Raw genomic sequence first — 22,031 nt, 5'->3', positions numbered from 1 at the left:
ACCTTACACCAACATCTTCACTCTGCTTATTAATTTATTTTGTCAACATGGAAGGACCAAGGGTGGGAAGGGCACGTAGTCATCACCCCTCCCTGCTCCCCCTGACTCCCCCCAAACCAGCCCATCAGCACTGGTCCACACCACGCTGCAGCCGCCCTCTCTTACCCTCCTCAACAAGACAGCGTTGCCAATGACGACGGGGGGGGGGGGGGCGGGAACAGCGGCATCACCCAGCCGCCCTCTCTTACCCTCCTCAACAAGGCAGCGTTGCCAATGACGACGGGGGGGGGGCAAGAACAGCGGCATCACCCAGCCGCCCTCTCTTACCCTCCTCAACAAGGCAGCGTTGCCAATGACGACGGGGGGGGGGGGGCGAGAACAGCGGCATCACCCATTATGCGGGCTTGCGACGTGGGGCCCTGGGTTAATCTTCCCAGCAACCTCACGTGGTAGGAACTATTATCATTCCCCTTCTCACTCTTACAGAAAAGGAACCTGAGGCTCCACATGAAGGGGAGCCGGAATGTGAAGCTGAACCTTTCTGACTGCAGAGTCTGTGACCATTCTACTGGCTCTTGGTCCTGGATGACGAAGGTCCACACTCCATCCATCCATTCACTTACTAGGCAAGCATTTATTTAGTGCCAGCTGTCTTCCAGACGCTGTGAAGGAGGGTCCATGCCTATCTTTCTCTCCTTCCGTGCCCCCAACACCTGGGCTACGCGCAGATCTTTTCAGGCAGCCCCTAAAAGCCTGCTTCCCCCTTTCCCTGAGCCCGATTTCATACGTATTAAAACACTGAGGGAGCTTTGTCCCAAGAACCCGTGGTGAACGTGGGGTGGAACGGGAACCAGAGAGAAGGCTGGCTTCCAAAACGAGGGGCAGAGGCAGCCCAGGAACAAAGCACCACACAGTGGTCCTGGGCATTTGGTGGGGGGCGCTGGGAAAGTCAGGAGGCCAAGAGCTCCGGCAGTGTTCCAGCTGTGTGACACTGGGCCAGCCACTCACCTTCTCTGAGCCTCAGTTTCCTCAGCTGCAGAAAAAGGGGTAATTGAATCAGCCTTCCAGCTTCCCTTCACGAGTGATTGTGTTTTCTAGCCATCTTACTAACTGTGACCTTGGGCAGGTCACCTGACCTCTAAGCTATGTTCTCTCATCTGTGAAAAGGGCACAGCTGTGACTTCCTCGAAGCACTGTCTTAATAGTGAGACACTGAAGCATGGACACAGTATGCGCGGCGCCTGGCCCTCAGACAGGTCAACGCACATCGTCACAGTGGCTGATTACTTCACCAAAAATTAAAAAAACCCAAAAAACCACAGCAAGCTTCAGCGTAACATGACTGGACACAGTCACGGGCTGTGGACACATCAGGCTCCAGTCCATCCGATCCCCTTGGTACTCTGCGATTGCTTTCGAGAGAATATTCAAGCAAAAAAGCTCTGTCCAGGTGCATGAGTCACCAGTGGTCTTCTCCTTTCTGTGGATCCTGTTGTCCCCTTGACTCTCCCTGGCCTCGCTGCATCCTTGGAGGGGAAGCAGAGACTCCAAGTTATGGAAGACAGCCCCAGGGACTCAGGCTGGGGGTGGGCTGATGACCCAGTCTCAGAACTGCCACCTGCAAGGTCCCTTATGCATCATCACATCCCACCCCTTCGTTTCTACAGATGTGGGAGCAGAGACCCAGAGACGGAGGTGACTCATCCTGAATCACATAGCTCAGATGTGGAAGAATCTAGACTCAGACTTTGCTAAAAATGCCCAACTGCAAGAGAATGTCAACTGAAGACAGAGCCAGGAGTGCCGGAGTCTATTCAGCTACGCGTCTCTTCTGCCGGCACCGGATGTGTGGGGAGGTCTCCCGGCTGGGACTGTGGCCCGGCAGCTTCAGGTCCTGAGCGTAGCGCTGCAGCCTGGGCTTTGGGGCACCGGGGAGGTGCCTCCAGAAGCAGAAGGCTGCCTGTCCTGAGCTCAACCAGAACAGACAGGGCAGAGATGCAGCTGCTGCTCATGGGAGAAAGGGGGCCTGTCAGTTTCTCCTGGTGGCGCCAGCACATGAAAAGGACAGCACATCACTCAGAGGACAAGTCGGCCCAGGAGCTGCACGTTGGTCTTGCCTGGGAAGCACAACCCAGGCTGAGCGCCCTGACTTCAAGGGCTCTGGCAGCCCCAGTCCTGAACCCGAGGAACATGTGGGTGTCCTGTTAATACCCTGTGCCTGGGTTCTGGGCTCTTAGGAACCGAACATGATGGCAACCATCAAACCTGAGTGCCTAGGTTCCAGGTGCTGTGCTTTGAGACCACACAGGAATCGAGGAAGATGGTGCCGCCAGTCCTGCTGTAGGCAGCGGGAGACCCGGACGCTGATGGCAGAGCTTGGGAACAGCCTCGACTGACCCAGGTCTGCCTGGTGTAAAGCTCGTGTTACACTGTGTGTCACACTGTCTCTCAAATGGCTCCGTATTCCCGTGCAGTAGTTATTACGTGTGCGTGTGTGTGCCTGTGCTTTTAACACAGGTTAAAAAAGAGAAGTTCATTGTGGAATAAATGAAGACACAAAGAAAAGTAAGGGAAAAAATAAATACTCTCACGGCTTTGCCACCCACAGACAACCAGTGGTTAACAATGGGGGTTTGCCCCCAGAATCAGCCTCCCTCTCTGAGTCTCACACACACACATAAACACAACTGGGGTCATACTGTACAGATATTTTGCAATGTGTTTCAATTAAAAATGAACAAAATGCTATCTTCATTTGCGGGGTCGTTAATTGTCCTTCTAAATGTGACTTTGTGTCTCTAAGCGCCACGCATTACTTAGCTGTGCAACGACTCACGTTACCTTTTGCCCACTGCAGGGCATTACAGTTGTCTCCAGGCTGCCTTATAAACCACGCTGTAATTACGAAACGGGTGGGTATGTACTTGTGCACAGCCTTGATTTATCTCCTTAGAGTAAATCTCTCGACATGAACGGACTAAATAAAAGGTGCTACACGGAGGGAACGAGCTGGGCACATGAAAGCTCTGTTTCCATAGTAACCTGACAGAGCGGCACCTGCTTTATACCATCAGCCCCATGCAAGGGGTTGAGGTGAGCCCCCCTCTGAGTAACGATATCCTTCCGAGGTCCAATGCCCTGCATTCTGAGTCTACAATTGCCTAGACTCCGGCAAAATAACCAACATAAATGTATGTTACAAAGTACTGTGGCTGCCTCTCCTGGGAAATGTATTTTTAATCGCTGGTGTGAGTGGAAAATGGCATTTTTAGTGACTGCTTTTTATTTCTCCTTCTAGGCTGACACCTTAAGAAAGCTTTCCTCTTTAGAAGGAATCCCCTCTTTCCCAGGATCTGTCGACCTTGTACATCATCATCACGACTGATGACGGTTAAAGAAGGTGCAACATTCGTATCCAGGGAGAATGTGAATAGGCCTCCATTCCTCTGCCTGTCTAGTCCTACTGCCACCCATGACTCTGTCCCTCATCATCTTGCCTTCGTGCTTCTGCAACAATCTCCCGACTATTCCCCAAGTTCCTCTGGTCTGCCCCGCTCTCACGTCTATCGGCACCTGCTATTTGAACCTTCTCAGCATGTCTGATCACGCACAGACCGTCCAAAGGCCTTCCCATCACTGCAAACAAAGCCTGAACACATTTTGATATTGAATGCCCTGTATGTTGATCCTCAAACCACATCTGCAGCTCTGCATCCCAATTTCCATGAGCGCCATTAAGTACCCTCTGCTCTAAGCACTGTGAACCATCCCCGTCCTAAACAAGCCCTTCCCTCCCACTTCACACACTGAGGCACTCAGCCCAGGAAACCTCTTCCCCTCCCACCCAAATTCTTACCAGGCAGCACCACGGCAGCACACAACTCTCCCAAACCCAAGTGCCCCATCCTGTTCCCGGGCCACATCCACAGCCCCTGGAGGAATGAGACAGCAGGGAGGTGCTTACCTTTTCGCCCTTTTCTCCGTGGACAAAAGGTCCTCTGCCCTGGAAAAGCAAAGCAGAAGGCAAAGGTTTTCTACGAAGCATCTCCACGGCATGACATCACACATGGCAGATGTGCCCTGGGATTCAAAATGGTGGGCTGCTTTCTCATAAGCCCTGCCAAGGAGCCTCTAAAAGACACTATCATTTACTGAGGGTAGATTCTCGTGAGTTTTATCTCATTTAATTTTTCCAACAACTCAGTATTATGGTACTATTCTTTCTTCCACATCAGCTTTATTGAGATATAATCTACAGAGCACATAATTCACCTATTTAAAGTGTAGGGCTTCCCTGGTGGCGCAGTGGTTAACAATCCGCCTGCCAATGAAGGGGACGAGGGTTCGAGCCCTGGTCCGGGAAGATCCCGCATGCCACGGAGCAACTAAGCCCGCGAGCCGCGACTACAGAAGCCCGCGCGCCTAGAGCCCGCGCTCCATAACAAGAGAAGCCGCTGCAATGAGAAGCCCGCACACAGCAACGAACAGTAGCCCCTGCTCGCCGCAACTAGAGAAAGCCCGCACACAGCAACGAAGACCCAACGTGGCCAAAAATAAAGAAATTAATTAATTAACTAAAAATAAAGTGTACAACTCAATGGCTTCTTAGTACATTTACTAAATATACTAAATGTGGTGGTGCACCACCACCACAATCAACTTTAGAATGTTTTCATCATCCCAAAAGAACCCCAAACCCATTGTGGTCACTCCCCTTCTTCCCCCATCCCCTGCTCCGGGCAAACATTAATCTTCAGTTTTCTGTTTCTATAAGTTCACCTATTCTAGACGTTTTATATATATGAAATCATACATGTGGGCTTTTATGACTGGCTTCATAGCCCGTGTTTTCTTAGCAAAGTGCTGTCAAGGTTCACCCACCTTGCAGCATGTAGCAATACCTCATTTTATTGCAGAATACTATGCCACTGCATGGCTATGACACACATTTTATTTAGCCATTCAACACGTGATGAACATTTAGGTTCCTTCTACTTTTCCGTTATTATGAATAAGGCTGCTGTGAACATCCATGAACAAGTTTTTGTATGAACACGTGTTTTCATTTCTTTCGGTTATACACCTAGGAGTGGAATTGCTGGGTTATATAATTCTGTGTTTAACCCTTTAAGGACCACCAGACTGTTTTTCAAAAGCAGCTGCAGCATTTTACACCAGCAACGTATGAGTTACGATTTCTCCACATGTCTAGTTGTTCTACACATTATTAAAGTGGGGTGTTAAGTCTCTCACTTCAATTCTCAATGTTTGCTTCATATATCTGGGGGCTCTGTTGTTAGGTGCACATATGTTTATAATTGTGACATATTTTTAGAGGATCGACACTTTTATCATTATAAAGTGTTCCTCTTTATTTCTATTAACTTTTTTAAAGCCTTTGTCTGATATTGTTACAGTCACTCCAATTTCTAATGTTTTCTATTTGTAGAACGTGTATTGTCCATCCTTTTACTTTCAACCTATTTATACATTTAAATCTAAAGTGTGTCTCCTGTAGACACAATACAGTTGGATCTTGTTTTTATGTCCAGGCTGAAAATCTCTGCTGTTCAATTGGTTTGTTTAATACATTTACAGACAATGCTATTTTTGATGTAGGTAGATTTACATATGCCATTTAACTTTTTGTTTTCTGTGTCTCCTGACTTCTGTTCCTTTATTCCTCCTTTACTGCTCTTTTTTGCATTACATGAGTTCTTTTTAGTGCAACATTTTAACCTCTTTAAGGATATTTTCACCATATAGTTTTGAATTATTTTCTTGGAGGTTGCTTGAGGTTTACCATATACATCTTAACTTATCAGGATCTACTTAAGATTTACACTAACTTACTTCCAGTGAGACTTAGAAACATACTCCTACGTGATCTATTCCTTCTTCCCCATTTTTGTGCTACTGTTGTTACAAATATTTGTTAAATACCCAGTGATGCACTGTCATAATTATTACTTTGCACTTGTCACTCCACTGCATTCTGGCCTCAATTATTTTCGGTGACGAGTCAGCTGATAATCTTATTGGGTTTTCCTTGTACATCAGGAATCATTTTTCTTTTTCTGCTTTTGATGTTTTTGCTTTGTCTGTTAGCGTTTTTTACCATGATTTTTCTAAGGATGGACCTCCTTTTGTTTTTCTTGGTTGGACTTCCTGAGGCTTCCTGAACATGCAGATTACTGCTCTTCATCAAATTCGGGATGTCTTCAGCCGTGATCTCTCTGAACACTTTTTCTGCTCCTTTCTCTCCGCTCCGGGTACCCCTGTTATGTGCACTGACGCACTTCACGGGCCCTCACACTTCTCTGAGGCTCTGTTCATTTTCCTTCATTATTGTTTCTCTCTGATCTTCAGATGACATGATCGCTGCTGATCTGTTCTCAAGAATGCTGGCTCTTTCTTCAGCCAGTTCGAACCTACTGTCATGCCTCTCGAGTGATTTTCCTTTTCAGTTCATTGACTGTACTTTACAATTTCCATTTAGTTCTAGAATTTCCATTTGGTTCTTTTTAACAATTTCTACCTCCTTATGTTCTATATCTGATGAGATAATGTCACGATGCTCCCCTCTGTTTCCTTCCGCATGGCTTCTTTTAGTTCTCTGGATATAATTACAATGGCTACTTTGCAGGCTTTGTCTGTTAGATCCGACATCTGTGCCCTCTCACAGGCAGTTTCTGTAGCCTGGTTTTTCCCTGTGTATCAGTAAAATGGGTGTTTCACTAGCCCTCACCTCACAACATCGAACTGAGGGTTAAATGAGCCAGAAATCTGTAAAACATACAGCACAGATCCCGGCACGCCATGAATGCTGTTAAATGTAAGCCTCTCTTCCTATTTCCATGTTAATTTGCACAGAGCGGGTGCTTCCTACCTCTGCACAGGAGGCCGGTGTGTAGAGTGTGCGTGAAAGGTATAGCTCAGCAAGTGAGCACAAGACTCAGATTAAAATAGATTCAAATCCTGCCTCTGCCACACACAGGCAGAGCACCTGATGTGATCACGAGCGCATCATGCAAGTCTGAAAATTCTGTATCCTTCCCGTCCATGAGTGATAAGCCTAAGTTTAAGAAGCTGTTCTAAGGAGTAAGGAGGGACCAACATGAAGCCCCTGTGAAGAGGGGCAGGCGGTATAGTTACAATCATGAGCTCTCAGGTGATGGCACGGGGGTGTCTGCCAGGCTAACTCTTCTAGGGGAGCGGCTCTGTCTCGCCGTCGGGTTTCCCCTGCGCACTGAGAACCTAAGAGGAACTGATAACACTCGCTCTCACTCACTGGCCTCCTACCACGGGCCAGGCATTCTACAGACAAAGCTGCTCTTTTCTTTATTCTGCTCGTGGAGCGAATGAGGTTTTCAGGGAGGTTAAGCAACCCGCTCGCAGTCACACAGCCAATAAAGGCAGGAGCCGGGGACAGCTACTGAGGCCTACCTGACTCCAAACCTGTGCTACTGATGCTACAAGATGCAGTCTGAAGGATGGGTTTAGTGCTTCCAGCAGGCCAGGTAACAACAGAGGAACAACAGCATTTACTTTGCTTCTGCGCTGTTACAAACTGTTTGCGTGCGTTAACTCGTTTTAATCGTCATCGTGCAACTCGACAGTTAATTTTATCCTCCCCACTTTACAGATGAGGAAACTGAGGACAGGAAGGTCAAGTATCTTGGTGGAGCCAGCCTTTGCTTCCCAGCCATGTGGCTCCTAAGCCCTGCTCTGCACCATGAATCGTTTATCTCTGTAATTCTTCCCTGACCCACCATCTACTGTGCTCGCTCATCAACCTAAGGATCCACGAACACAGTCTGTGCTGGGCCAGATGCCGGGGACGCTGGACCAACAAACCGCAAACCGAGGTATCAGGGAGTCAGCTGATGTGGGGACTGACAGGCACCAGGGATGTGGGAGAACCGAGGGGGTGAGCCAGACCTGGGGTCGCAAAGATACCCTGGAGAACTACACCGGTTGAGTCTGAAAGGTGCGAAAACGTGAGCCAGGCAGGAGGGGGAGGTGAGGGGCAAACGGGGGTGGACAGAGGGCAAAATGATTCCTGGCAGAGGAAAAACCATATGCAATGGCCAGGGTGAGACATGGCCAGTTGGGGGAGTCATCACTGCCAACCTGGAGCACAGACTTCGGGGGGTGAGGGCGGGGTGGTGCAGGGTGAGGCTGGAGCGGCCGGCAGGCCTCCTGTGCCCATGCAGAGGGGTCCCCCCCACTGGCCAAGCAGAGGGGCCTTCACTCACCGTATCTCCTTTCTCTCCCTTGGGTCCAGGAGCTCCAGCCGGCCCAGCGGCTCCCATGTCCCCCTGAGGGGTGGAAATCAGAGACGAACGTTGGGTCGGGTCCTCCGACCAACCTCTCCCACACCAGCTGCCCATGGCCCACCTTGCCCCAGTTTTCTGGAAGCAGCCGACTGTCATTGCCAACTGCACCATGAGGCCAAGCCTCCCACCCCCGGAGAGGGAAGAAGCATCTGAGTAATTTTCTCAAACTCCTAATTCCCGGAACGAAGGGCACCTGGAGAAAGCAAGTGGGTGAAAGCATCGCACGCTTGACCCTGGGAACGGGAACAGCAGCTCCGACGTATCTTACTGGACCCAGCTAGGGCGGGGCCCCCCAGGCATCCTGGAGCCTCCCCAGGAAGCTTCAGGGCCCCCCCCCCCAGCCCCGCTCCCCGCAACCCAGCGTCCCACCCCCTGTCATGCCTCTACCTGCTGGCTCTGAGTCCGGGGACATGGCTCCCTGGTATGTCCCCGCATCCAGAATGGGCCTGGGCACCCAGGATCCACCAGGCCACGCCTGTGGACACGACCTGAGCTACCTCTAGGTAAACGGAGCCGCTGGAATCAAGGTGTTTACACAGCATCTTAACCACGGACGGGCTGGGACACTGGCTAAAGGGCCAGGACTGCCAATCAGCCACGGGGAAGCCAGGCCTATCTATAGGCAGTGGGACCTGTTTCCCTCCCTAGAATCCCCTCCCTCCCACCTCATCTTCTCTCCCAGGGTCAGGGGTCGGGCTCTGCTGTCTGCACAACCCCAGATCTGTCCGACCACAGCACAGCTCGGTCTCTCCGTGAACAGCCACTGCTTCAGACAAATGTTTTCTACTTAGAGCTTCACAAAACCCCGAACAGCTTTGCTCTCTTCTTCCGTCTGACAGCCCAGGAGCTGAGGCGACAGCCCAGGGGCTGCTCAGCAAGGCAGAGGCCCCTGCTCTCTTTCTCGCAGCAAACACCTGGCACCCTGGACCTCCTGTGTGTGTGCGTGTGTCTGTCTGTCTGTCTATTCTCCCCATCCTAGCACACTGGGGACAGAGGGGAGAAGGGCGAGAGAAGGGGAAGATGAAGGAGGTACATACAGAGGAAGGAAGAAGGGAGAAGACAAAAGGGACCTTAGGAGATGCTCAGTGGTGATGCACTGAATGAATGTGAACACAAGTAATACAGGTGAGAGGGAGGGGGAGAAAGGGAGAGAGGGAGGGACAGAGGCAGGGGGAGGGGGAGAAGGGGGGAGGGAAGGGAAGGGGATGCAGTCATCGCTAGGTGTCTGCGCCATCACACTCAGCCCCTCTGTCGAACACCAGACCAGGTGACGGCCGCTGGGCAACGCTGACCTCCTCCCTCAGCCTCTGTGTGACCCCGGGCAATGCACACCTCTCTGGGCCTCAGCTTTCTGAGACCGAAACAATGATGCGAGACGACAGCCCTGTCCAGCTCCGTAAATGCGATAAACCTGGGCAGTGGTGGACAGAGAAGAGGCTGGTCCACGGCTGAGGAGGGAGGAGCCCACAAGGAGGCACCTGGCCTCGAGCAATTCGTGAGTTTGGAAAACATGTACGAAAAGAATTCCACGCACGTCAAGCAAACAGATCGTGCGTGCTGAACAGACTCTTTAAAGCGCAACCCCCAGAGTTTCTGGAACATAGAGGCCTGAAAGGATTGATGCAGAGTTAGCTGACCACGGAGGGCTGAGCCTGTTGGCGCGAACAGCATCTGAGCCCGGGTGTGCGTGTTCTCCTTCTCGATCACACGTTCAGGCTGAGAAATGGACGCTCTGAACCGTGAAGGGACTCAGAGGTTACGGACTTTATGCCACTTGCTCTATCCTTCCATCTCAACAAGCTCAGAAGCAAAACCCCGCAGGACAGTAATCTAACACACCATCGTTTGGGAGTTTTTTCCTCCTTCTTACAAAGAGAGCAAATCAAAGGACCTCACGCTCTAAAGGGCTTCTCTGCTGGCTCCGGTACTGACCTTTGGGCCGGGGAGTCCCACTGGGCCATCAAAGCCCCTTTCACCCTAAAGGAAGAAAGACAAAAGAAACAAGTAAGGTTCTGTTTTAATTTTCCCCTTTCTCTCTTTACTAGCTGGTTATCCCCTCCACCTGCTCATAAGCCAGTCCCTTAGTAAGCCACGTGCCGATCAATAAGTTGGACAAAGTTCACTGGAGGGCAAACCTGGTGGTGCAGTGGTTGAGAGTCCGCCTGCCGATGCAGGGGACAGGGTTCGTGCCCCGGTCCGGGAAGATCCCACATGCCACGGAGCGGCTGGGCCCGTGAGCCATGGCCGCTGAGCCTGCGCGTCCGGAGCCTGTGCTCCGCAACGGGAGAGCCACAACAGTGAGAGGCCCGTGTACCACACACACACAAAAAATTCACTGGAGCTGAGCACCCTTTCTCAAACTGCCAACCTACATGGGGAACTTGGACGTGACCTCCAAATACAGCCATCAATTTACAAATGCCAGCCTCAACCTCTGGGTGGCATCACCCAATAAGCCATTCCATCCATCCTTCATACCCTGGGTCCACTTATCCATCAATTCAACCATTACTTCATACAGTGGCTGAAAATACAGACATGGAAAGATTCAGCCTTTGCCATCTGGAATTTATGAGCTTATGGAAGTAAAGACAAGTAGGCAGTTTTACTCCAATGTGATAATTGTTATGGTCTCTGGAAGAAGAGGGAAAGAAAGGGTCTTAATGTCCCAAATAACAGGGGCCAAATGAACAGGTATTGAATGGATGGATGTGAAGAATGGAAAAGCAGGCAGGCAGGGAGGCAGGGAGGAGGGAGATCATACAGGCAGTAATAATGGGATCAGAAAAGGATTCTTTGGGGATGTCTTGAAAGAAGAACAGGCATTAGCAGATTAAAAGGGGTGGCGGGAGGGAAAAGGATGTTCTAGGCAGAAGGTGCTACATATGCAAATTCCAGAAAGCAAGATCATGACCTGGTGGAGGAATAGGACATTCCTGCCTGCCTAGAAACTGGGAGGGGAGAGGGGAGTGAGATGAGGCTAGAAGGGCAACTAGGACCCACCAGGGGCCACACAGAGTGGGCACAGGTTGGGGAGGGGATCTGTGAGCCAAGCTCAGGAGGTCAGTGGCGATCCAGCAGGTGGTCATGAGCTGGAGAGTGAGAAGGTGGGCGGGAAGAGAGGACGGAGGCCTGCTTGACCCCAGACTTCCTCCCAAGGGGCCCCGCCAGGGCAGGGCTCCGGGGAAACCATGAACTGGGCGGGGCTAGCGTCGGCCGCCCTCCCGGACACAGTCTGCAGGCTGGTGGGCCAAGCCCCATGCTGCTGCAGTTATCCTTTCCGTTTGGGGTTTTCCGTGGAAAACAAGAATTCAAAAGGACTTGGGTTTGGACAGTTGCTTTCGTTATAACATTGATGGGTGAGAACCGGATCAACACATTGTGGACCGCCTGAGCCCGCCAGGGGTGCGGACGAGGATCCCTGTCCAGCGCCCTGGGTGCACCCACCCTGGCTCCCTCTCTAGCTTCTCCCAATCCTAACCCAGCACCAGGCTGGAAGCCCCTAACTCCACCGACGCCCCAGACAAAGCCTCAGCTTGCAGCATGACCGAGCTTGCTTCTCGTGGCCTCCCAGCCAGCTGGGCCATGGTTAGAAATCCCCACTTGACTGAGAGCTCCTTGGGAGGGGGTCTCTGGGTGGAAAGAAGAAAGGAGAGTGTGAAGGAGAACAGAGGAGAGGGAAGAAGGGAAGGAGGAGAGGCTGCCAGGACGGGTGGCTTATTGAAACAAAACTGTCAGGAAATTCTTAAAGTGTGTCCACTGCGATGAACGTCAACCACGATTTCGTAGTTTTGTCTGTCTCCCAAGGCCCTTGCAAAGTTGGGGAGCACCTCCTGCGTGCCGGCCCTGAGCTGGGAGGGGCAGACAGAGCGATGGATACACTGAATGCTGTAGACCGAGGGCCCTGGGGGCCTACCAGTTGAGCAGATCTTCACGGAGACCATCTCGATTTTGTCATCCTCACATATCTGTTTATTCTGCTCAAACAGTGGAAATTGTTTTCTTATTAAGAGGGCTGTTCGTCCACAGAAAAACAGATGAAGGCCTCAGGCACTCGAGGAGACATTTCATCTAGGCTAAAGGGCAGGCGGTGGTGGCAGTTGAAAACATTAGGTTTTAAAATTAGAAACAAGAGGCATTAAACTCTACTCATATACGCATGTAGATTATATAGTACAGCTAATTACAGGGAACTTTGAGAAGAAAGGGATGAGGGTGTATCCCGCAGAGCACACCTAAACCCTTGGCCGCTGCCCATGCAGAGTCTTATTCTCGAAGCAAATCTGGCTGGTTTAGGCGCACACAAGAGTGAAGAGGAGACCGGGAGGGGCCAGAGCGCCTTGGGAAGACGTCACGAACTTCAGGAAGAGGTTCGTCACGGCTGGGTCTGAGCAGCTCCCCTCCCGATGTGCACAGAAATCAAGAAGAGAGAAGCCCAAGGAGCAAGGACAGGCCCCTGACCGGAGAGTCGCCTGGAGCCTGGGGCCACCCTGCCCTGGCAGCCCACGTGCATGATGGGAAAGTCCCACCTCCACTGCTGGTTCTGCTGCCACCCTGCCCCACTCAGCTCTGGGGCCCCGGGCTGGCGGCTGAGGGTGGACCGTGGACGGTACCTTTTCTCCAGCTGGGCAGGAGCAGTTGATAGTCTTCAAAATGCCGATCTGTTCACTGCCGGACGTGGGAGGCGGCTGGGGCGGGGGTGAGGGCTCCGTCAGCACGGTCACCTGGCACTGGAAGGGAAGCACAGCGGTCAGAACCTGGCTTCCTGCCCGGCACCATTCCCTGGAGCTTCCCTGCACAGGCAAAGGGGAGCCAGGAACCCTGAGGACACTGGAGCCTGAGCAGGGAGGGCAAGTAGCATCTGACCGCAGGTCCTGGTACCCTGAGGCCCTGGAGTCAGACTGGCGTGGGCCAAGGGTCTCAGCCACTTCACTGGCCTCTCAGCAGCCTGTGGGAACCACTTAACCCCTCTGAGCCTCGGTGCTAACCTCTGCAGAATGGGGACAAGGGTGTTTCCATCATAATGCAGTGAGGAGGAGTTAGTAGGACATGAAGAAAGCATCCAGTTCAGAGTCCAGAAAGCAGGAACCCAGCAGGTGTGCCCGTAATGACTTATTTCCTTACCCTCGCCAGCCCCCTCCCTCCCTCCTTTCTTCCCTTCCTCTCCCCCCCCACCCCCGGTCCTTCTTTCCCTTTATTCTCTCCTGCTCTTACCCATCTCCCTCCCTTTCCTTTCTCTCCTCTCTCTCTACAGTCAGGCTCAGCTGACTCCGCAGCCCCAGCCAGCCCTGGTAACGACCACCCGGGTGCCTGTGCCCCCCACTCGTCCTGACACAGGACACGCTGACCGAGTGCTCACTGTGTCCGGGGCCCGCACCCGCCGAGTCCATGGATTTCAGCTTTCAACTCTGGGAGGCAGGACTATGGAAGCACCCTTGGAACTGGTATTTGGTAAATGGAGAGGGAGGGACCTGGACCCAGGCAGAGGTGGGGAGGCCCTGGGAGAGGCAGAACTGCGCCGGGGGCCCAGGAGCCTCTGCCCGCTGTTCCTGAACCCGTGTTGCCTCCTCCTGTCTTGCTGAGCAGCGCAGAGCATGGCGGCCTCCCCACTCTGAGCGCTGGCAGCAGGGATGCCGTTCCCCCCTGCCAGCCTCTGCCCCGTGCTCCCCAGAGCTGGGCCTCATCGCTCAGCTGCAGCCCCGGGGGCCGTAGACCGAGGCTGGGGCGGACCTGCATGACCCACTCCCCCAACCCACGCCCGCCAGACCAGGAAACGGAACCCTAGCAATGACCATGCGGCTCCCTCCCGGGGCGCACTCTGGTGGGGGGTGTCCCCTGATCCCATCCTGGGGCCCAGGACGCCCCCTCCCTCGGGAAGCCAAGGACCCATTCCCCCGCCACACCAACCCCTCCATGCAGAGTCTCTGCTTACCGGACCCGAGGGGATGTCACAGCACGTCTCCAGTTCTGAGTGTCGGGAGTCACAGTAAATCACGATCCGCTGTAGGTCAAACTGGGAGGGAAAGCGAGGACAGAGAGTGAGTTTTGGGGGCTTTGGAACCCAGATCCTCCTTGCTTTCAGGTACGCCCTGCTCAGGGATCAGGCCCGCTTCCCCTTCAGGATCCTGTATGGTCTGACCCTGAGCTGAACTTCAGAGGAAGCCTAAGTGTCACCTACAGACAGCCCGTCCCTCTAACAGTGCGAGCCCCAAGCACAAGGTGAGTCAGCACAGACCGGGGGCAGCGTTTTCTCCTGCTCTGAATGTGCTACAGCTCAGGCCCCTCACACGCCTCCTCCCGTCCACAATCCGCGGCCACTGCGTTCACTAAAGCCCCTGCCATGGTGCTGCCACCAACAGTCTCCAAAGGTTCAGAGCATCCCTGTTTTCAACTCTCTCATCTCCATGTGGTGGCTTAAGTGAATTTTATATTAAAAATTTGCTTCTATCAAATAAAAGCAAAAATAAACAAATGGGACCTAATTAAACTTACATGCTTTTGCACAGCAAATGAAACCACGGATTTTCACATTCATGCCTCTGCACGTGGCCTCCCTTCCAGGAAAACCCCTGAAAACTAGCAACCACAGTGAGGCATCCCCTCAGGAGTTGTTGTAAAAATACACCCACAGATCTTTTGATGCTCCTCCAAGAGGTGGAGCTTCATTCACCTTCCCACCCCTGAGTGTAGGAGGGACCTGGTCACTGGCTTCTAAGGAACAGAACGTGGCAGAAGTGACGGCGTGTCACTTCGAGATCAGTTACAGAAAGACTGGCTTCTTTGTGCGTGCGCACATGGTCTCTCTCTCTCTCTCTCACATCACGCAGCCTGGGGTCACCAGCCGGCACGCAGGGAGCTGCCCCACGGAGAAGCCCACGTAGGGAGGAACCAGGGCCACTGTCAGCAATCCAACAGCAAGGAACTGAGGCCCTCAGTCCAACAGCCCACGGGAGGCTGCCAGCAATCACCTGCGTGAGCTTGGAGGTGGCCTTTCAGCCCTGTTCTAACTTCAAGATCACAGCAATAGCCAATAGCTTGACAGCGACGTTATGAGAAACCCTGAGCAAGACCCACCCAGCTCAGCCCCTCCCAGATTCCTGAACCACAGAAACTATGAGACAATAAGTGTTTGTTGTTTTCATCCCTCTTTTTTGGGCGGGGGATGGGGGGATATTTGTTATGCAGTAACTAATAACTGATACACATCCTCTACTGTCAAGAAGAGTTCACGGGGTCTCTTCTCCACCACTTGGCTCCTTGTACATACAGCTAATACTGAACATAGCAGCCTGCATGGTAATTATACATTTGTGTGTCCATCTTCCCCCAGGGCTCCCCATCCTGACCCATAGCCCTCAAACACACTGAGCTCTCTTTTCCTACCTGCTTTTCCCTCCTGCTCCTCACAAGGCTCGCTCCTCACCTTTCACCTCTGTAACCACCCATCAGAGCCCAGGCCCTCCCTGTCACTTGTCATCCTGTACATCCTTATAAAAGCAATGACCACAATGCCTCCTTTGTGTGCATTTCTCAGTTTACTTTTTAAACTGTGTTTCTCTGATTAGAACAGCAGTCCTGTGAGGCAGGCCTCTCCTATCTCTTGTGTTTCTCTGTACCCCCAGCCCCAGAGTGCTTCCTGACATAGCAGATGTCCTGAGGCGCAGAATGAATGGTTGAGTGGATACATGCATGCGCCATGCACGGACAAACATTTATCGAAGGGAAATTGAGCTAAATCAACGGATACTTATTTTATGAACACCAGTGCTGAATGCTCCCAGCCTTGCACCTCCCCTGTGCCCTTCTGCGGCCTGTGCTGCATTCGAAGGCCCTGAGCGAGCAGGCCAGGCAGCTCGACCTCGCCCTCCTGGCTTTGGGACAGGCCCTGGCAGGTGTGAGCCCTCACTCCACAGGCTGGGCTCAGCAGAAACAGTAACAACTCCAGTTGTCTGGCCTGTTGTATTTCCTGCAGAGACACCAGTCCACAGACAGGAGAAAATGACAAAACACAGAATCATGCTTTGGAACAAGGCCTATTTTAAAGAGAGGGTCCTGCTTTCTGCATTAGCAAGCGTACATGCTCAGCGGCTGGGTCTGTCTGGCAAGGCCACAGGGACAGAGGTGGAGAAGGAAGGCAAGGTCAGGGTCAGGGAGGTGCACAGGTGGCCTGGGGCCTGCACACGTGCACTCAGGGTGGGTAGCAGGGCCTGGGAGCCAGGAGGGGTCTCTTCCAACTGCCTGGAATCCCACCATTCCCTGTCCCACCTTCCTCCCTCTCCCCTCCCTCCACCATGTCAGGGAGCCCACCTCCTGATGCCCCTCTGCCCCCACCCCCTGGGATCTCTGCTCCTGTTTACACCCTCAGCAATTCCAGGCTGAACTGCTGCAGGGTCCTCTCTCCAGCCCCAGTTTCCCTCCGTGCCCACCATGTGCAGCTTGGTGACCCTTTCCTGACTACAGTGTGGAAACCAATCAGGGTGCAGAGAGCTGAGGATCTGAGATCAGCCGGGCCCGGGTCTGAGCCTCAGCTCTGCTCTTCTCTCAGAGCAGCTGGTCAAGGCACCCAATCCCCTGAGCCTCGGTTTCCTCTTCTGTCAGATGGAGATGCTGACATGACTCCTAGGGCACCGTGAAGACTAGGTGAGGCCAGACACAGGTGTCCATGGCAGGTGGAGCTGCAGGGTGCCGTGGTCTCTCCCCACCGTGTTCAAGCCTGAGCTACGTGGTCACAAGTGCCCCAGCCTACGCTTCTGGAAGGTTTACAAAGGGGTGCGGGGTTCATTGATCCTCCCTCCATGTAGTTCATCAGGATTCAGTTTTAATCTAGAAACCCAGCACGAAACAGGAAGTGGGCAGAGTATTCCTCTGACAAACGTCAGGTTCTGGGATTCCCCGGCACTGGGTACAACGTGGACACTCACCTAATGGCAATGGGCCAGAGGAGGAGAGAGTGGGACCCAGCCCAGACCCCAGACTCCACACTGTGGGCTAAAAGGGCCCAGTTAAGGGCCCAATGTGACCATCGAATCTGAGAGTCAGCACGGGACAGGACCTGGAGGCCCAGACTCACAGCAAAGGCAGAACTTCCAAGTAGACGGTGAGGCCTGCACCCCCGCCTCCTAATTCTGCCACTTTTTTTTTTTCTAACATCTTTATTGGAGTATAATTGCTTTACAATGGTGTGTTAGTTTCTGCTTTATAACAAAGTGAATCAGTTATACATATACATATATTCCTATATCTCCTCCCTCTTGCGTCTCCTTCCCTCCCACCCTCCCTATCCCACCCCTCTAGGTGGTCACAAGGCACCGAGCTGGTCTCCCAGAGTGACTCAATCTCTGTGCTGAACGTCCTCACAGAATGGGGACAATGTGGTGAGTGAGGTCACAGCCTGCAACGTGGAGGACCTAGTCAGCCCGTGAGAACTTCTGGGAACACGGTGGGTGGCACAGAGCAAGGTGCTGGCCGGCGCCTGCGGCTCTGACACCCACCGGCGGCCCCTGCTCAGACTCTGGGCGGACTCTGCGCCTGCCCCCCGCCACTACCGGGGCGGAAGGAGGGCAAACGTGGGCCCAGCCCCCTTCTTCCCAGTCGAGCCTGAATGCTTTTGTCTCTGGAGGACTCTTCTTTACCCAAAACTGAATCGAGGCTTTGGGGCCGGTGCAGAGCAGCGAAGCCGGCAGTCCACCAGCCCCAGGGCACTGAGCGGTGGAAGGGGCGCTGCTCTAGGGTCTGTGCTGCTCAAAGCGAGTGAGCGAGGGCTGGTCCCGAGCGTGAGAAGCAGCCACGCGATGAACCCAGAGAGCTGGGGGGCATCAGAAATTAACCCCTCTGGTTCCTGATAGGGGTTACGGCTTCTCAGCGACCAACCCCATCCCCTGGGATTTGGAGCTGGGCAGGCCTGGGACACAGGAGCGGGAAACGGAGGGAAGGCTGGCAGGGCCTCCGGGGAGTCACGGGGCAGGGGTCCCAGCATGGCAGGTCCCAGACCAGCTGGACCCCCAGAGCCCAGGAACACCCCTTCCCGGCCCCGGGCCCCAAGGGTTTGAGTCTCCTCTCCCCGCGGCTCGGAGACGGGCTCCCCGTCCATCAGCCTAGATGCCCACTGACTTGCCTGGCCGCTTCTGTTGCACATCCCTCAGCAGAGAGTCACCCGGGAGCCAGGATCCCCAGGCCAGCCCCCAGCCCTGCCCCCTTTCCCAGCCCAGGCCCTGGCCTCTCACTTCCTTCCCTAACAGGGCTCACCCGCCTTCTCCTTCCATCCACCCTACTCTGCAGCCCCAGGAAACGGCCTCCAGTACAGTCCTGAGCTCTCCCCACCCTCCTCAACCCTTGCTGCCCCTTCACCTACAGGTGGATCCCAGGGCCTGTGCGCTAGCGAGGCCTGGCCCTGCCTCCTGCCCCGCCCCTCCCCCACCATGCTTCAGCTCCTGCCACCTCCCATCCTGCGCACAGACAAATCCAATTCATCCTTCCAGGCTCATCCCAGAAGTCACCTGCCTCCAGGAAGCCACCCCTGCCCACCCCCTCCTGTCTTCCCCCATCCGCCTACCCTGTTCACTGAGGTCGGATGCCTTTCCTCTGGGCCCCGTCATATCTGATGCTTCCTGTTATCAAAAAAGTAATTCAAAGAGACTGAAAAGATCTCAGTGTGATCCTTTCCTTTTATAAGAGGCCATAAGTAGCTTCAAGTCAGAGTCTTAAAGTCTTTTTCTATTCAGTAAACACAATGTTGAGAGACAAGACGGAAAGAGCAGTCACCACCCACTGGGGCGCTCATATCCACCCGGGACACTAAGACAGCACCTGCTTGATCACATGAACCCCACAGCACAACACGAGGCACTAGCACGAGTCCCACTGACGCTGCCCACATGGACGGGAAGGGCCAGGCGGCAGGTTGGGGGCAGCTGGTACGCATTTACCACTTTCCATCCCTGGCATATACATTTGACAGAACTCATCAAAATATGTACTTAAGATCTGTGCATTTTACTATATATGATTAGGCCTCAATAAAGAATAAAATAAAATATGTGTTTATTGAGTGAATTAATTTAGCCTCACTGAACCAAAGTTTATTTAAAAATAGGAACAGGGCTTCCCTGGTGGCGCAGTGGTTGAGAGTCCACCTGCCGATGCAGGGGACACGGGTTCGTGCCCCGGTCCGGGAAGATCCCACATGCTGCGGAGCGGCTGGGCCCGTGAGCCATGGCCGCTGGGCCTGCGCGTCCAGAGCCTGTGCTCCGCAATGGCAGAGGCCACAACAGTGAGAGGCCCGCGTACCGCAAAAAAAAAAGAAACACATAGAAGTATTTCTGAGCTCAGTGGTAATCAGGGAAATGCAGATAGAACCACAATAAAATACCATCGTATGCCCATCCGATTGGCAAAACAACAACAAAAACGTTAAAAAAAAAATCTATCAATGTGTTGGTGAGGATCTAAGAAAATGTGTCTTTCATACATTGCTGGTGGACACATAAATGTTCTGTCTCTTTGTTGAGAAGTTAAAATATGCTGGAAAGTCAAAAATTGTTTACCCTACAATCTAATCATTGAATGCCCCAGAGAAACTCTCCCAACTGGTACACATCTCCAGCCTCAAAGGCACGTGTTACCCTGTTTTCTTCACGAGGAATGCACATCTGGAGATGTGCCAGCACGTTCAAGACCCAAGACTTGCTGGTTATGATGGTGAAGCGTCCAAACAATCTAAATACTCACTAGCAGGAGAACAAACAAGCAAGATGTGCGATAAAATGAAGTACTATATGCAGCAGCTGAAAGAGACGAAAGCTCAGACACGCAATCCTGAGAGAGAAAAGCAAGGCGTGACTGTACACGCTGTACATGACTTACGTACATTTCAAAATATCTAGCACACATCCAACAACCCTATGTTTGATAACAGAAATACATATACGTGTAAAAAAACAAAACAGACGGTTTTGGAGAGAGCTATCCCAGATCATGGTTTGGTCACTTCTCGAGAAGCAGGGGACGCTCCTGGTCAGAAGGATCAAGCTGACTTCAGCTTGAAGACAGCACGTAAGCGTACCCGTGTTACGTGTGTGCGTGTTCACGGTGCGTGTGTCTGTGTGTACCGATGTGGGAATGCTTTCGTAGAGGAAAGAAAGATACAGTCAAGGAAAGCAAAAAAAAAAGAAAAAAGAATTGAGGGAAAAGAAAGAATAAAGAAGGAAAGAACACTGATGTAATGGTGATGGAAGGACAGCTATTACCGGCCACTGAGTCTTCCCCAGTTAATATCCCTGGTTGGTGAAATGAGGATGATTTTTACTTATTTTCCATATACTTTCCTGTATGTTCCAATTTTTTTACAATCAGAGAAGAAGGGAAAAGGGTCTAAATTTACAGGGTCGATTTGTCTACATATACATGTAGACACACAGTGCTTGGCACAGAGTAGGTGCTCAGTATATATATGGTAAATGATCAAGTGGCTAAATAATTGAGTGAATGAGTGATGGTGATACGGCAGTTTTCTGAGCCAGGGTCCTCCCTCCTAAGACAGTGCAAGGTGATGACTTGATACATGATACACACAGGTGCAGGGGACATCAGGAGCACGTGGTGCCTGAGGCTCCTCCCCGGTGACCCCAGGACCTTGGCTGCAGAAGGCCCGCCAGTACTCACGTCGATGGGCACGCTGTCATAGAGGCGCTTGCCGATCACGGTCTTCCCCTGGATGTCGATGTTTTCCCTCTCCTCGATGGGCAGTGTCTGCACCAGCGCACAGTCTATGTACAGGGAGACGTTCTGGGCCTGGATGCTCAGGGCCACCTTGTGCCAGTCCCGGTTGAAAAGGTCATGGACCCGGGGACCTCGGAAGACCACCCTGACGGCATCCTTCACGGCACCCACAGCATTGTACTCCACGGCCTTGTTCTCGCCGTCCAGCCGGATGGACACCTGGGGAGGAGAGGACCAGAGGCCCCTTGAGCTGCGTGGGACCAAGGGGGGAGAGGGCAACTGGGGAGGGGAGATCGCAGAGTCAGACCCGACAGACCTGAGTCAGATCCTAGCCGTGACCCTCACCAGCTGGTCAGCCTTGGGCAAAGCACTTCCCATCCCTAAGCCCTGGTGTCCTCCTCACGACAACGGTGTTACTGACATCTACCTTACAGGCTCATCTAAACCCTGTATTAAATGGAAGATCTGAGCTCACATGTTAATCCAGGGGTCAAAATCTCAAGTACCCGAGGGCTATGCAGGTAAGAGCACCTTTGTGAAACTACAAGGGGACTGGTGAGGAGGGGCTTGATCTGTGAGACCGACCAGAAACCCTGACTGGTTTCAGGTTCTTTTAGAACCGCAGACAGCAAAACAGAATCCATCTGTGTCTAGATACCAGGTGCCAGTCTGAGACCCCATCCACTAACCCAAACTCTCTCTCACTTTGAAGATAAAATTGAAGCCCTGGTAGAATAAAGCAATTCGGTGGCAGGCACCTTGGCTGTCTTGTTCACTGGATCACCCTCCAGCCCTCTGCAAAATGCCTTGAAAACTCTGGAAGGAAGTTTTACTTTCCTCTGCGTTTTAAGAATGAATGAGGGGTTTCCCTGGTAGCGCAGTGGTTAAGAATACGCCTGCCAATGCAGGGGACACGGGTTTGAGCCCTGGTCCGGGAAGATCCCACATGCTGCGGAGCAACTAAACCTGTGCGCC

At 52.7% G+C, this 22,031-nt stretch overlaps 1 protein-coding gene across 1 annotated transcript in view; it reads right to left on the bottom strand.

Moving 5' to 3' along the window:
* The window catches only part of COL22A1 (collagen type XXII alpha 1 chain), a 233,432-nt gene that overhangs the window by 158,343 nt on the left and 53,058 nt on the right, over positions 1 to 22,031 (bottom strand). Inside the window, exons 6-11 of the mRNA XM_022555244.2 lie at positions 21,000 to 21,275; positions 14,272 to 14,352; positions 12,953 to 13,069; positions 10,272 to 10,316; positions 8,259 to 8,321; positions 3,965 to 4,003 (exon numbers count right to left, since the gene is read on the bottom strand). Of these exons, the coding sequence (XP_022410952.1) occupies positions 3,965 to 4,003; positions 8,259 to 8,321; positions 10,272 to 10,316; positions 12,953 to 13,069; positions 14,272 to 14,352; positions 21,000 to 21,275 (621 nt within the window). The remainder of the gene's footprint in view (positions 1 to 3,964; positions 4,004 to 8,258; positions 8,322 to 10,271; positions 10,317 to 12,952; positions 13,070 to 14,271; positions 14,353 to 20,999; positions 21,276 to 22,031) is intronic.

The sequence above is a fragment of the Delphinapterus leucas genome, chromosome 17, assembly GCF_059928025.1.
Source record: "Delphinapterus leucas isolate spDelLeu-1000000601 "Yukka" chromosome 17, BTC_Dleu_Yukka2, whole genome shotgun sequence".
In the NCBI taxonomy this organism is placed as follows: Eukaryota; Metazoa; Chordata; class Mammalia; order Artiodactyla; family Monodontidae; genus Delphinapterus; species Delphinapterus leucas.
The sequence above is the reverse complement of the archived record's forward strand: the minus strand, read 5'-3'. Positions and strand labels throughout refer to the sequence as shown.